The sequence below is a fragment of the Aquarana catesbeiana genome, linkage group LG05, assembly GCF_042186555.1.
Source record: "Aquarana catesbeiana isolate 2022-GZ linkage group LG05, ASM4218655v1, whole genome shotgun sequence".
Taxonomy (NCBI): Eukaryota; Metazoa; Chordata; class Amphibia; order Anura; family Ranidae; genus Aquarana; species Aquarana catesbeiana.
In genome coordinates, this window is record NC_133328.1 from 562081075 (window position 1) to 562098592 (window position 17518).

General features: G+C 41.1%; 1 protein-coding gene across 1 annotated transcript in view; it reads right to left on the minus strand.

Annotated features, from left to right (window-relative positions):
• CALB1 (calbindin 1) overlaps window positions 1-17518 on the minus strand; it is an 88625-nt gene that overhangs the window by 63683 nt on the left and 7424 nt on the right. The window contains 1 exon segment of the mRNA XM_073631929.1: window positions 15917-15991. Coding sequence (XP_073488030.1) covers window positions 15917-15991 — 75 coding nt within the window.

The following is a 17518-nucleotide window of genomic DNA, read 5'->3' on the forward strand; positions in this document are numbered from 1 at the left end:
GGTCCTGTGCGTTTTTGGGTCCGGTTCAGGTGCAAGTTCAGGCAAAAATTCGCACCTGAATCCTGGGTCCACCGGACTCCAGGCTGGAAACCGCAGTCGCACACATGTGAACAAGAATAATGGCATTCCTACCCTGCAGACTAATGTCAGAGATTGGTTTACAAACAAAACAAACAGTAAGCCTTTGCAAATACTTTGCCTTTATGAACCCTGAATGGATTTACATAATTGAAGGTTCGGTTAGGGTCCTTTCACACAAGCTTTCCTGATCAGGTCCACCTCTCATAGGGTTGCCATCTTATCCCTTTAAACCCAAACACATATGAATTACACAGTTTCTGAGGCTAATAGAATGCAGATAAGGCGCCAAGTGTGTTTAATCGGCCACAGAACCTGTGTAATTGGTATGTGTTCGGTTTTAAAGGGATGAGGTGGCAACCCTAACCTGTCAGTTTTTTCAGGCAGACCTGATCAGAAACTCCATGTGCTTCTATGGGCAGGCTGATGTAAACAGATTTGTGTCCGTTTTACCTCCGAGTCTGTCCATGTCTGGGAAAAAAAAAAGGAAAATTACTGCTTCCATTTTTCTGGACCTAAACAGGACTGCAGCATGCGGATTTTCCCACCACTGCGTTTTCAGATGTGTGGGGGTGACATTAAGAATGAATGGGAACCCCACATATCTGCAAAGGAGCAGCACAGTTTGGCTGCGGGTGGTTTCGGATGAGGAAACAGGTGTGATTTACACGCTGTTCCGCAACACTAACCGCCCGCACAAGTGTGAACCTAGCCCGATACTTACCTTTCTGGCAGCAGGTGCCTAGAAATGCCATCACAATGCTGCTTCCCTGCAACTCCAAGTAGCTGATCAGTCGGATGGGTTGAATTCCTGTTTCCACCATCACACACAGTGGTTCTTCCTGCTGGCTCGTGTCTCCTGTAGTAGTGTATAAGCTGGCGGGAGAAACAACTGTATGTGATGAGGGAAACAGGTATTCACACACCTGGAAGTGCATCAGCATTGTGGTCGCATTGCAAGACATGTGCAACCAGAAAGGTAAGTATAGTTCTTCTTCTTTTAATAGGTATGCCTTTTTCTGTTTTGATCCTGTAGTGACAGGGTCACATAATAGTGCAAACAGTAATTCTGAAAATAGCAATATTTTCAAAATGTGTTTGATTCCTGATTCCAGTGCATGCTAGCGTCTACTCCTTTAAGCACATTATTTAGTCACCTATTTTGATCTTAAGATGAGTAATAATATATGCTTTATCTTAGTCAGTAAGATTACTTGCTAGCATTGGACCATGTCATAGCTGTGATATGTATGGGGTGACATTTGTAATGTCAGAAATTGCATTATGCATGAGCCCTGACAGGTATCTCATTGTATGTGTTCATTCTTTGCACATATATATATATATATATATATATATATATATATATATATATATATATATATCATCAAAAGCTCCAAGAGTAAAAATACAAGACATGCATTAAGTAGATAATATTATATTAAAATATATATCTATATGTACAATAAAGGATATTTCTTCCTAAAAATATACACAACATCAAAAAAATGATGCAACTTTCTAAGTATTTAAATGCAGCAAATACGATTGGGACTACCTCTGCAAAATCACATTAAACTAAGGCTTGTTTTGCTGTCTGACAAGTTAATGTTTTAATCAAGTTAAAGTGGAAGAAAAGCCTAAGTCTAACTATTCTTGAAAATGTCCCTAACCACCTATCCTTCCTAACCTGTATAAAAAAAGATGTGTGTGTTTACCTATTTTTAGTCCTCTCCAGTCTGGTTATGTGATCCCTTGTGTTAGTAAATGGCGGCAGCGGGGAGAAGAAGGGAGCACCGACAGCAGCTTGGACATGACGCATGAGTAACGTCACGGCTCCTGGAATTCCCAAGCGTTGTCGAGCACTCCCTCCTCTACCCTGAAGCCGGGCTCACTAACACAGGGGATTGCTTTACCGGACTGAAGCAGGCTAAAATTAGGGAAGTATACACACAGGTTAAGCGATATAGGTAGCAGGAGGGGGGAGGGGACATTTCTAAGACTAGTTCTACAAATACAAAAAAATGTAATATTGGCGCAAAGTGCTAGTGTGAGCCTGCTGTTCTCAATGGGATCAATATTGATAAACCCTATCAGGGCCTGATAGATAGTCCATAATGTCCATCAAAAGTCCATAGGTGGGCTTACTTGACTGGCAGCTCAGTGTGAAAGCAAGAAGCAGCCCAAAGGGACAACTGAGGAAAAAGCACAAACACCATACTAAGTGTATGGATATTTAATGTGAATAAAAAGACTTTTACTCACAAGAGTAAGAACATCGTAGGCATTGAGCACTGTGATTCAGACCTAAAGAAGGAGCGCATGCTCCGCAAAAGTGTTGCCCAACGTCATTATATCACATCTGGGAAGTGTCGTCACGATCGGCATGCTGTGCATTCCACAGCTTCAGGAAGCGCAGGAATCCACGGACATCCCTCCGAGAACCCATCTGCAGAAGCCATCCTGATGCCCCGCACCAGTGATGTTTGTGAATTACAGTGCTCAATGCCCATGATGTTCTTACTCTTGCGAATAACAGTCTTTTTTATTCACATTAAATATCCATATATGCTACATTTAGTATGGCGCTTGTGGTTTTTCCTCAGTTATCCAACACAAAAATACACCCATATAATAAACTTTATTATCTTCTCTTAGAATATACATACCAAAATAGATATATTTCCTACAATAATCTATTTTAATTAATTTTTACCAATATCGCCCCTTTCAATCACTGTTTAGCAACCACCCGACACTGAACACTCCACCTGGCTTTGTAAATGCTGGATCTGATTAACAAAACTTGTTCAAAGAAGACTGGAACAAATGTAAAGCACGTGTTCATAGAAGCCAGCCCATTAATTTCTCAAAGATGAAGAATTTAGATCAGCCATTTTCAACCAGGTTTCCTCCAGAGGTTTCTAGGATGTTTCCTGAGCTGTTGCTGAGAGACCTCCTACCTAATGGTGCTTGCATAGTTCTGGAGCCAGTTACACTTGTCATGGCCAGCTGCATGACACCAATGATATTTTTGGTTTATTGTGAGGGTGGCATTCTGATCATCACTTTAGGGAGGGGGTCATTCTTCCTACTGGCCACCAAAGCAAGGGGCATTTCTACCACTGACACTGGATAAATTGGTTTTGGCAGGAGTTTCCTGAGACCTGAGAATTATTTCAAAAGTTGAGAAAGGCAGGTCCATATGGTTATAAACCAAGAAAGAAATTCTAAATTAAATAGAACAGCATACTAACAGTCTGACGGAAAAAAAACGTATACACAATAGGTATACTATATACACACATATACACAATAAGGGGGGTGTCCTATGCCTACATACTTTTGCTAATAGGTGTCCCATCTCAAAAAGTTGGGAGGTATGCAAATATATGTGCAAAACACAAAGTGAAAATCATCTCATAAGGATAGTAAAGGATCACCGCTGCACACCAATGGGCATGATGATGTCATAGGCCAAGCGTGTCCTACCTATTATGAATACATTTCTTTTATTAAAACAGTTGTTTTTAAATAGGATTACACAACGTGGTCTGTTCCTGCTGTCCTTTTTTATTGGCCCCGAGCTACATAGTGGGGTTTATGTACTAAATCTGAGTACAAGATCAGGCTCACTTCTGCATAGAAACCAATCAGCTTCCAGGTTTTATTGCCAAAGCCTAATTGAAAAAGCTGAGCTTAGAAGCTGATTGGTTTCTTTGCAGAAGTGAAAGAAAATATAGGAGCCAATAGGTTCAAAACCCACACAAATTAATGATCAAAGAACAAATAAACTACAATTAAGAGCTGCGTGTTGTAAAGTGTAAAAAACACCTAAAATGTGAAAAGAAGCAAAGAAACTGCACTCTTATATCATAAATTACATATCATATGTACGGCTGCTGCATCAGGATTACCGTGCCAAGCTGACCAGGACTCTCATTAAACAGGACCATGGCTCTCATTTCTGCAAGAGTGATTTCACCCATCCCTCCTTTTCTTCTCAATGACATGACACAAGAGAGACAGGCTACTCTGCCCTTTCCCCTAATTATTCATTGGCAGAATTAACTCAGCCAATCAAGGGAAGACTGTAGGAGGAGAAAGGAACTATGGGATATGAAGTCCCAGCATAAAGCAGCCTAACTGACTTTTAAGGTGACAGGACTGCAAATCCCAGGCTGCACTGCAGAGAGTCAAGAAAATTGTGGGAGAGACTATAAAAGTACAGGGTGGCCTAGGCCCAAGGCTCTTTGTTTCCTGGATCTCCTCACATGGCCACAATCCCGTCGCTGTTAGAGGGGGATTGAGGCCTACCACGCGGTGTACCACGTTCCAACCTGGATGAGAGGGGCCTGGCTCTGCTTGCTGTTCATCTGACATCCTTCCAGCACCTCTCTGGTCGCCTGCCAACCTGTGCCCTGTTTTATACAGTTCAACTACCTTTTCCCGCAGATCCTTTGACAATTCTTTTGCTTTCCCCATGACTCAGAATCCAGAAGCGTCAGTGCATCACTGGATGAAAGATGCAAGGGTCTGTCAGGAGTTCAGAAGATCATTGACCTTTTATACACACACACACACTAATTACAAGAAAACAGATCACAGATGAGGAGGGTTACCTTTAATAGCCATTCAAACCCCTTTGTGTCAACTTGTGTGCATGTTACCAGGCCAAAATCATCAGGGTATGTAAACTTTTTATCAGGGTCATTTGGTTAGTTTCTGTTGTGATTATGATTTAAAAAGAGTAAACACAGTTGATTGATAATAAATGGCTTTAGCCAAACACTAACCATGAGTGAAAGAAAAGTTTTTGTGTTATCATTCAAATTCTGAAAAATGGCCAAGAAATCATAAATTCTGCCAAGGTATGTAAACTTATGAGCACAAATGAATATCCCTCTGTTGGCGATCACCTGGAGAAGGTTGTTGCCTTGGCTGTGAGGAATATCATATCATCGGATAGCCCGCTTTAGGAGAGAGGATCCCTGTATTGGATGAGCTTGTGGATGTGCATTCCCCCTGTGAGCCTTTTTGATCTCTATAACTTGAGATCCAACAACTCTGGTAAGCGGCGCTGAGTGATTGTTTTTCATGAAAAGAATAACAGAGTGATCCTGTGAATGTGCTTCAATATTATTTTAAACGTTATTACTGTGCTTAAATCATATGTTTTTTAATTACATTTGTTTCAAATCCCTTTCTTATTAAGGGAGTTATATTATATGGTTGCGCACTTTATCTGTTACACATATCTATTAGCTGAATATTCAGGCTATTTTTAGTTGCAGCACCATTTTGGCGCAAATCATTTTGGGTTAGCGCAGAGATTCTGATATACACACTCATCTTGGTACTGGAAGCACCTAAACCGAGCATGCAGTGCAAATGGTATACCTATTACTAAGCTCTGTATCCTCGGTACTAGTCCTATCACCGCTATAAAAATGTTCCTGTGGAGTGGATGCTTCTAAAAGCAGAACATTGGAATTCTCAGCTTGCAGGCTGTTAGCGGCCGATGAACAGGGAAATTCTAAATTCTACAACATAAAAAATGCTATTTTGTATTTTAAAAGATCTTAATAATATAGCCAGGCCATTATACCTGATCTTTGTGGACAACATAATGACAGGATTGGTACCAGCTGATTGGAGAAAAGCCAACATAGTACTAATATTCAAAAAAGGGCAGAGGCAGATTCCTGGGAATTATAGGCCAGTCAGCCTAACATCAATAGTGGGTAAATTATTGGAGACGATGATTAGGGACTATATCTAAAGTCTTACTGAGGAGAAGAATATCATTAGTAATAATCAGCATGGGTTTATGAGAGGACTTTCCTGCCAGACCAATCTGTTAATGAGGAAGTGAGCTGCCATCTGGATGGCAGGGGGAGGCCTGTGGATGTGGTGTATCTAGACTTTATAAAAGCATTTGATACCGTCCCCCATAAACGCTTAATTTACAAGCTGAGGTGTGCAGGCTTGGACCATAGGGTTTGTGCTTGGGTAAGAAACTGGTTACAAGGATGGGTCCAAAGGGTAGTGATAAATAACATGTACTCAGACTGGTCCGGAGTGGTAAGTGGGTTACCCCAAGGCTCTGTCTGTCTTGGGACCAATTCTATTCAACATATTCATAAATGATATAGAGTATGGGATAACTAGTTCAGTCTCAGTTTATGCGGATGACACATAGGTAAGCAGAGTAATATACTCTCATCAGGACATAGAAAATTTTGCAGAATGACTTGAATTAAATAAAGGAGTGGGTAGACAAATGGAAAATTATTATTATTATTATTCACGATTTATATAGCGCCAACAGTTTACACAGTACTTTACAATGTAGAGGGGGGGGGGCAACACAATTACAGTACAAAACAGAAGGGACAGGAGGGCCCTGCTCGTACAGTTTACATTCTAAAGAGAGGGGGTGGTGGTATAAAAGGTAATAGATGCGGGGAATGATTTGATGGGGTTGTTAGGTGGGTGTGGGATAGGATAGGCAACCTCAAAGGCAAATTAGATTTTATGTGTAGAAATGTAAGGTAATGCACTTAGGGTCAAAAAACGTAAATGAAAAATATTCACTAGGTGGAGAACAGCTGGGAGAATCAAGGATGGAGGAGGATCTAGGGGTGCTAATAGATGACAGACTTAACGACCGGCTCATGTATATATACGTCATCAGTTTGAAGAGGGATATCTCGGTAACGGCAGCAGCTACTGCCACAACTGAGGTATCCATCTTTAGAGCCGGCGGTTCTGTTTATGATAAGGGTAGTCTCTGCAGCAGATTCACCACGGGATCACCGTTATCGGCAGCGGGAGAGGTGCCACCCCCTCCTGCCGCTCTCCCACGCTTTCCACCGGAGCCGTCGGTAGCGGCGGAGGCGATCGGGACCTTTCACGACTGTAGTATGGAGGTGAGTGAGGGGAAGATGGCCCCCACCCATCTCCATACCATAGGAGGGGCGGAAGCGACGTCAAAACATCACTTCCGCCAATGCGTCTTAAAGCCACATTTTTCCAATGTAATTTTTTCAAATGACAATTTTTTTTTTTTTTTTTTGCATTTTAATTCAAATATGAAATCTGAGGACTTTTTGACCCCAGATCTCATATTTAAGATATAGATATATATATTTAAAATAAAATCAAGTAAAATAAATTAGAAAAAAAAAAACATTTTTCTAAAGCGCCCGTCCTGAGGAACTCGCGCACAGAAGCGAATGCATACGTGAGTAGCACTCGCATATGGAAACGGTGGTCAAACACAAACACACATGTGAGGTATTGCCGTGATCGGTAGAGCAAGAGCAATAATTCTAGCCCTAGACCTCCTCTGTAACGCAAAAACATGCATGTCGCCTATGGAGATTTTTGAGGGTAAACGTTTGACGCCATTCCACGAGCGGGCGCAATTTTAAAGCGTGACATGTTGGGCATCAATTTACTCGGCGTAACATTATCTTTCACAATATAAAAAAAACTTGGACTAACTTTACTGTTGTCTTATTTTTTTATTCAAAAAAGTGAACTTTTTCCAAAAAAGGTGCGCTTGTAAGACCGCTGTGCAAATACAGTGTGAAAAAAAAGTATTGCAATGACCACCATTTTATTCTCTAGGGTGTAAGAAAAAAAACAATATATAATGTTTGGGGGTTCTAAGTAATTTTCTAGCAAAAAAACCTGTTTTAAACATGTAAACACCTAAATTTCAAAACCAGGCTAGTCCTTAAATGGTTAAGCAGCAGCATGTAGTGCCAAGCTCCAGCTAACAAAGAAGGCAGAATATTAGCATTCATAAAAAAAAAAGGATATACTTCAGAGATAAAACTATAATCCTGACACTTTATTAAACCCTGGTTAGGCCTCATCTGGAGTTTTCTGTCCAGTTCCGGTCACCAGTCCACCGAAGGGATGTGCTGGAGCTGGCGAGAGTCCAAAGAAAGGCAACAAAACTAATAGGAGGACTGGAGAACCTCAATTATGAGGAACGACTGCAAACACTAAATTTATTCTCGCTGGAGATGAGACGCTTGAGAGGGGACATGATAGCGATTTACAAATATCTCAATGGGGACCCCAGCATAGGAAATAAACTATTCAGTCAAAGGGATTGTAAAAGAACACGGGGGCACACAATGAGACTGGAGGAGAAGCGGTTTAACCTTAAACTGCATGGGGGGTTCTTCGCTGTTAGGGCAATAAGGATGTGGAACTCTCTCCCACAATTGGTGGTGGATGCAGGGAGTATGGGTATGTTAAAAAGAAATCATTATAGAAACAGATACACATACACCTACACAGGTTGAACTGGAAGGACAACTGTCTTTTTTCAGCTTTACTGTCTATGTAACTATGTAATGATAGAGCCCCAAAACCCATATTTATGTTTACTTACAGAACCCTCATTACCAAGTTGCAATTACAGATGCAGGATACAACCTGTCATTATATTTTCTGTATATACTTTATACATACTTAAAGGATGGCACAAGGGCATTTTTTTGATTAATATTTACTTCAGACTGCAAAACTATCCTACAGTATAATTTATCATAACTTTTTTTTTTACAGTCTATTATTACCAACAGGCGAACCAGTGGTTGGGAAAACAACAGCAGGTCAAATCAGCTGACAGCATAAGCCTTTAGATTTCACTCACCTGCACTTCAGTCCCTTCCTTCCAGAAGCACCCTGGAATGATTACGCAAATACTGATTTTCATATAATCTTTTTTTGCATAATTTTACCCCTCATTTGACAATATCTGGACCCACTGGTAGGCTGAATGGACTCCAGGCTTTGCATTGTGCATACCTCCCAACTTTTTGAGATGGGAACGAGGGACACCTATTAGCAAAAGTATGTAGGCATACATATTTGCCACAACCCCTGCCAACCCCTGCCAGGCCCCCTTAAAGGACAATGATACAAAAAATGTTACGTAAACCCACAAGTGCTTTTTTTTCACCACTACCATTCCTTTACACTAGCTTTTGAAATTGCCAAATGCAACAATTTAGAAACTGGATGAAAGGTTTAGCACCGGGAAAAACTTTTTGAAAGAAAACAAATGCATTTTACATTCAACTATATAGATCAGAACAAAATGAGGGACAAATGAGGAGGAAAGAGGGACAGGGGGACTTTGTTCCTGATCTATCTATCTATCTATCTATCTATCTATCTATCTATCTATCTATCTATCTATCTATCTATCTATCTATCTCAAAGGTCTATAAATCAGACCAATAAAGAGGGACATATAAGGAGGGATTTAGTTCCAAAAGAGGGACAGTCCCAACAAATTAGGGATATATGATTTATACTGTATTTATTCTCACAATCTGGATGTATTTAGAATGATTTGAGAATCTGAAATCTGTCTTGGAAGGTGGTATTACAAGCCAAATATCACATGCTGACTGCTTCAACCATCCAGAACAGTGATACGTCATTCTTACCTAGGCACAAAAAAAGTCAGAAAACCTTAAAAAATGCATTCAATGATGGGAGAAGGAGGGGTAGGAAGCCAGAAGGAAATTTTTGCCTGATTGACTGAAGTTCCACTTTAGGATTTGGCTGCTGCTTTCATTTTATTTTTTTCTGGTTTATTCCACTTAAATTTCACTTGGTAATCCTGCAACTAACACATTTCCTGTCTTACAGATTTCCTGCCTTACAGTGGCAACACTCACTTCCCTGTATGTACAAAGGGAGGAACCCTAGGCTGCTGTGATGATTTGGTCTATTATTACACAGGATTTATATAGCGCCAACAGTTTGCGCAGCGCTTCACAATTTTGTTCTACTTTGTTCATCTCCATTACATAGGTAATGGGGGGAATATGTAGATTACAAAAGATAACATTTTGTGATATACAAGTTCTGTGCAAAGGAACTAACTGACAAGGACATTGCATTTTTGGAAAGAACAATAGGTATTTTGTGTACTTGCTGAAATTTCTGAAAAATTAAAACTAATGCAGCTACAGAATTTACAGTAAGGACTGGTAAGTTGCAATGTATTAATGTTGTTTCTTTTTTTCTTATTTAAATACCCTTCTTTATATCATTAAGTGCTCTACTAATGCACTGTAGCAAATACTTCAATCCTATTCAGAAAGACCATTCAATTTAATCAGTTTTAATTGCATTTGTCAAGATCCCTCGTTGCCAGATGGAGTTGCTTCTAAAATGCCTCTGTGAGGAGCCCTTTCTTCTCATTTTTTTAAATCTTTCCCTCTAAGATTATCAAGAATCACTTCTGAGAAACTAACAAACTAAACATCTGAGCCTGTGACCACATGCAATGCTGAAAAACTCCAAGAAGAGACTTTTTTTATCAAACCAGTTTGAGCCAGCACTGTCATGGCGTCCTCCGTCTAAAGTTTCACTTTCTGTCGGTCACATGATGTTAACACCCATTTAACTGTTATTAAGAAGAAATTAACTCTGATTGGATTAACTATATGATCACACCTAGATTACAGCCAACATGCCTAGATCTAATGCATATTCATGACTATAAATTGTTTAACTTGATGCTTGTAAGACAGAGATACTTCCTTTTAGACTTGGCTCACATGAGCTAGGTCTTTGTGTGTTGTATCTTTCCACTGCAGTGTATGGAATAAATTGCACCTATTGATTTATCGATTTGGATTCACTGTCTCATCTGATAGTATAGGTCTAATCTGCCTATATAATAAGGCACCGCTGCTTGTCAGTCATTGCTTCTCAGCCACTTTATAATTCATAAAATCATTACAGTTGGTACTCCTATAACAATAACTAATATCTGCATAGCAAACCAGACTTCTCCAAGCATGAAAAGTCTTTGCCTTTTCTGTTTAATGATGAAGGTTTTTGTTTAACTGGAAAACCTCAGTAAATGGTTGATTTTTAATTGCATTATACTGTATATTACAGCTTCCTAGTTTAGGATGATAGGTAAATCTATTTCTTGGCTCCCTCTGTAATCAGTCGAGCAGTAATCATTTGCTCTAGACTGTTCATGGTTTCACAGCCTGGAAGTTTGATTAATTCCCCCTGCTTCTGTGAGAAGCTTAGAGCAGGAAATTTAAATAGCTGGCCTGAATATTTAACATGCTCTGGCCTATCCCTTGGGAGGTGTGCCCAGAAGGTGGTCTCGGAGGTGGTAAATAACCTGAAGCCCTGGGGAGACTGTTCTTTTCCCCATCAGGGGAGGTTCGAAGACCTTTTGGACTGACTATGCTGGGTCTTGGCTGTGACAGGGCTGGAACCTGAGACTAATCTAAACCTGAATGCAGGATTTCTCTACCAGGGGATCACTCACTAGACCATGTCCAGATTAAGCTGGGAGGAGGTAGCTGTCCTGGGGACTTGTGAGTAAGAGACCCTGATTAACCCTTTTGACTGTGCAGCAACCCAAAAACTGCACTGGCTACCTATAGCTGTGCAGTCGTGCAGGGTTACCAGATGTCAGGAGACTTCACTCATGGCCCTCAGCTTTGAGGCCTCAGACTGATCTGAAACTACCTCATGGCCCCCAGCTGTGAAGGTTTAGACTATGCTATATACACAATTTTCTGCTTAATATTACTGAGCGTTTTGGAGTATTCCATGCCCCAATCCCTCTCCTGTTACAAGTTCTGCAAGCAATAAAATACAAAAGGACAAACCCCTAGACTGTTTATTGAAGCTGGAGTGAGTGGACTTGTGCTTAGGTGAACGGGAAGCCTCTACTCTATTGGGGATGTACTAGCTAACTTCGGCAGCTCCTACGGGGGTAGGGCTACACGTATAATTAGACATCATCTTATTAAAGAACATATATGCCATCTTATGCCATCTTATTAAAGAACATATAGGCCACATCATACCTACAAATTATCTTCCCGAGCCATCATAAAAAATGGAAAGTTCTACTTTATTACTAACTTTCTGTTACATTTTTAATAATAATATACATATCTTCGTATTATCCTGGATATTTACAGTATGTTAACGGGACTCAGATCCTCCTATTTCATGAGCCAGCTAGATACAAGTTCTAGTGGCACTGACAGTGATGCTTTTCAGCTCTACTGTGATGCGTCTTCATCAGAAATTGTGTATGACCCAGAACATGAATGGCTGCTGCTTTAGGAGGGATGCTTTGCGTAGAGGAATAATTAGTCTCTAATATTTAAAAATATATAAATTTACTATTCAAAATTCAAATATTAATTCAAATTTACACATAAAGTAAAAAGAGACAAAACATATAGACAAAGCTAGAACTGCTACAGTAGGTGTCTCTGTTGTGTTTCCTTCCCCTTAAAACAGTTTTTTTTGTTATTTTTTTAAATCATGCTTGCCTAGGTGGATGCAGCATTGGTCTGATGCTGCATCTGTCCCTCGTCAGCTCTAATGCCCCGTACACACAGTCAGATTTTCCAACGGAAAATGAGTGATAGGACCTTGTTGTTGGAAATTCCGACCGTGTGTAGGCTCCATCACACATTTTCCATCGGATTTTCCGACACACAAAGTTTGAGAGCAGGATATAAAATTTTCCGACAACAAAATCCGTTGTCGGAAATTCCGATCGTGTGTACACAAATCCGACGGACAAAGTGCCACGCATGCTCAGAATAAATAAAGAGATGAAAGCTATTGGCCACTGCCCCGTTTATAGTCCCGACGTACGTGTTTTACGTCACCGCGTTTAGAACGATCGGATTTTCCGACAACTTTGTGTGACCGTGTGTATGCAAGACAAGTTTGAGCCAACATCCGTCTGAAAAAATCCTAGGATTTTGTTGTCGGAATGTCCGAACAAAGTCCGACCGTATGTACAGGGCATTAGACTGAGAACCGAGAGATCAAACATAGGTGTTTGCTAGGTTCTTATAGCTCCCTGAGCAGAGAGCTGATGTCTGTGAGTCACCGGCTCTCTGCTCTGCCCCCCCTCCCATGCTCACTAGAGCACTGGGCTGTGGAAAGGGCAGGAGCAGCTGGCTCAGCCTCCTAGCAGCTCACTGAGCCTGGTAATGGTCCAGGATTGTGGGTGGATCCCGACTTTATTGTCGCAATCTTGCCCCAGCCTGTACCATCTCTGTGACGTCAGCTGACAGCGGGCTTCGGCCCACTGTCTGCTGAAAATGGGTCACAGGAGTGCAGAATGAACTGCACTCCTGCGATCAACAGGAGAAGTACAGCCAAACAAGCTTTGGCTGTGCTTCTCCTTTAATTCCTGTTCTGTCTGACACCTATCACCTGGGTAGGATCTTATTGGGGGACACAAACAGAAACAAAATCTCAAGAGTTTCTAAATCAGAAAATCAGAATCGTTACCAGCTGTGCTCAGTTCCCTGACTTTCTCATTCCCTTCTTTTAAACACCTCTGCAACATTGATTGGTCAGTTTACTCAGCTATTGACTGGAGCTGCGGAAATAAACCCATCTTTTTCCCAAAATGGTTAGAGTCAAGGCATGTCATGAATGATAACTGTCACAGTTGTTGGTGCTCTCAACTGAACTGTCAAGCCATCAAATGACTGGTGTATTAACTAATCACATGTGCAGCACTATGGTAACTGCAGATCAAACAGAGGCTAAGTTTGCAGCTTCCTTGGCTATAAAGGAGAGTCACTTTTTCCACTTTAAGTAAAATCTCTCTGGTGGGACACATAAAAACATGGAAAACTAACAAACGTTTTACCTACTCTAATGGTTATAGGTAAACGTATACAGTAGGTACACTTTAGGCTGAATCAAGGAAATCATTTTTAACTCAACAAGGTAAATATGCAATACCAGGTGCTTAGTTCAAAACAATCTACTAAAACAATATAGTAACTTGCCAAGGTACACCACACCTGCACCAAAGTAACCAGAAAATGATAATTGCTGGGCAACAGAGAATTTACTTTACCATAGCAGGAAGCCAAACAAGAGGCAAAACAAAGAACGTTCAACACTTGATAATATCGCTATCAGAGATGTCTCAATAAATAGTCAGTAAAAGTCATTTGTAAGATAAAAGCTTCAATATACAGTATATATATATATATAGAAAAAAAATAAACAATTGATTAACCTTTTACTGGAAAAGGATACTTTGCCTTTCACTGCCAACACCACCATTACCTTAATAAATATATTATTATTAGTATTAAAGTGGTTGTAAACCCTTACAGACCACTTTGACCTACATGTAAGCCTAAATTAAGGCTTACCTGTAGGTCCAAGAAATATCGTGTAGGTTTAGGAGATATTTGCAAAAAAACAAGCACCGCCGTAGACAGCGGTGCGCAGGCGTACTGAGCATGCCGCTGCTAACGGTGATGTGCCGCTAGTGGTGGCTCCCGTGCGCATGCGCGGGAGTGACGTCATCACGGCTCCGGCCAATCACAGCGCTGGAGCCACGATACCAGGAAAAAACATGGACACTCCGTAGCAGAGGGGACAGCGGTGACATCACAGGCTCCTGTGTCAGGTAAGTGACACATAATGGGCTACTATGCGATGCATAGTAGCCTATTATGCTTTACCTTTGCAGGGAAACAAAGAGGAAGTAAACCCATCAGGGTTTACTTCCTCTTTAAAGGTAGCAAGCTGACTAGCCAAGCTCAGACCTCTATTTTTCTGACCACTAGCCCTTAAGAAGAGCCTTCACGCCATCTAGGAAGACTAAAGCTGCCCATACTCCTTACAATTAGATTGTACCATCTCCGTACAAACGCTTTAGAATTTACCAACAATTGTGTATTGCAAAAGTCCTCCAGATTACATATACTGTAAGTTAAAAGCTCCTAGGCAGGCACTTTCACCACATAGTTAGTAGATATAAAAAAAATTGTACAGAGATTGTACAGTCAGATAGTGATGAAGGAAAGACTCCTGGCAGCATCCATAGACACTATCTGCATGGAGTGTGCATGTTCTCCCTGTGTTTTTGTAGGCGTACTCTGGTATCCCACCATACACCAAAGACAAGCTGGTAGAATAATTAGCCACTGTCTAAACCCACCCTAGTATGCACAGTATGTGCAAATTGACACTGCACATGTGTTCTCACATTCTGCATGCCATCCCAGGCCAAAGCAGCTGGGGAGGGTTGAGGAAAGACCCAGTGACCTACCTTGTAAAAAAAATCACCAGTTTTATTGAAAATGCTTGCTGCTTGCGGGCTGCATGCTTGAATAAGAGTCTGGCATGGATTTTGGGGGGAGGGGGGCACACCATTTTGTTTTCTAAATTGCGGCATGGGGGTTTCCCTCAAAATCCATACCAGACCTGAAGGGCCTGGCATGGACTGGAAGGGGGACCCCACACCGGATGTTTTCTCAATTTTTAATTGCCAGCATTTTTTTTTTATATTTAGCTGTAAGTGGGGAACCCCACTGACAGCCGCTGACTCATCAGTTGTTAAGGACGCGGCAGCTGCCCACTCCTTAACAACGATGACAGTAACTGGTTTCTATGGATGTCGGCGGCTGCCTACTCCTGAACAACCAGCTATTTACAGCCTGTTTTAAAGACGCCGGCTACCGCCGCTGGTATATTACCGCAGGCTTTCACTACTAAAGTATCGCATGATTCATAAAATAACTCATGCAGGAATTTAGTAGCATTTGTTAGTGAATGCCAAAAAATGTTTGCAAAACACTGTGCGGTATCTTACCGCATACTTGGATGCGGTAAGATACCCTTTTGTGAATGGAGCCCAATAGGAGAAAGAGACCGAGACAATCTTTCATCACACAGCAACTGAAATATTTCCATGGCCTGTTCTTCTGCTGGCCCAGTGAGTTCATCCTCATACAATGTTATTCAGATAAAGAAGATGTACCTCCACTATTCCAATTTTTGCATCACTGTTCTGTCCATACTGCTCCACAAAGGCCTTCATATCCTCTGACAATTCCTGAAAAATATGAAATAATTGTTAAATGATTTTGTGTTAAATATAGCTAAACAGTTAGGAGGCAATTAGTGAAGGTAATCAATGTGTTTATTTATTATCAATTTATTTCAGGTATTTATATAGCACTGTCAATTTATGCAGTGCTTTACATATACATTGTACATTCACATCAGTCCCTACCCTCAAAGTGCTTACAATCTAAGGTCCCTAACTCACATTCATACAAACACATACTAGGGCCAATTAGCCTACCAGCATGTCTTTGGAGCATGGAAGGAACCCGGAGGAAACCCACGCAAGCACAGAGAGAACATGCAAACTCAAGGCTGGTAGTGTCGTGGTTGGGATTTGAATCATGGACCCTTTTGCTGTTAGGTGAAAGTGCTAACCAGTACACCACTGTGCTACCCACACTGTGCCCCTAATGCTATCCAGCAAACACTTCCTCAGACAGTGTGCTTTAGCCTGAGTGCTCTGTAATCTGTTGTAGCCAGTATCCAGGAAGCACTTCACAGGGTCACTGGGAGCGCACTTCCTCAAACCTGATCTGGATAACTTCCTTTAGTTTCCTCTGCTCATTGTATCATAGTTACATAGTTACATAGTAAGTGAGGTTGAAAAAAGACACAAAGCCATTAAGTCCAACCTTTGTATCACCAATCACATTCAAACTTTGAAAACAGGTTTCAGCCTGATTAGTGGCTAGTCAATCTCCATGTGAAAGGCAGTAAGGAGTTGGCAGTGGGTGTATATGTAGAAATCTGTTTATTCTAATAAAGTTAAAGAGTTCCAGATATGGCATTTTTTACATAGCTACATTGGCCCAGCAATGTAAATTCCACACCTGTAGGAGCCCTCTAGAAGCTGGAAATCACTGTATTAGACACCGCTACTCCAAAGATCCCCACTAGCATCTGGGTCCTGTACCACGCGGCTGCCCCATTGTAACATAAGAAGTCGACCCCCTGGCACGAGTGCCATTCAGAGTACGCTTTGCTTTTTCTCCATGATTGGAAAGCATTTTTTAAATTGGAAAAGGTGTAGAGATGGGGCAATTACATCATGCTCTCCACCTCGTCCAATCAGAGCATTTTTTTTAATTTATGGAAGAAAATCAAAACATACTTTGAATGTCGTTTATGCTGAGGGGGCGAATTCCAGTGTTCAAAATGCAGCAAGGCAGCCGTTTAGCGTGGGACCCAGAAGCTAGTGAAAGCTGTGTCTGCTACAGTTATTTCCTGCTTCCAGAGGGATCCCACAGGTATGGTATATACACTACATAGTTACATTGGTCCCAGCTGCACCAATGCAACCAATGTAAAAATATCCATACCTGGAATTCTTCTTTACAGCTGAACTCCAAGCACAACAGTTTTCATTATAGATTCCTCTATACCCACAAATTGTAAAAATCACTTAGTGTGCACCAAATGCCTTTACAATTGTGGGAGGGACCCAGCGGGCTCACCAGCAGAAAACTACAGGAGGGGGCAGAGACAAGACCAGTCACCCTGCACAAGGAGAAAG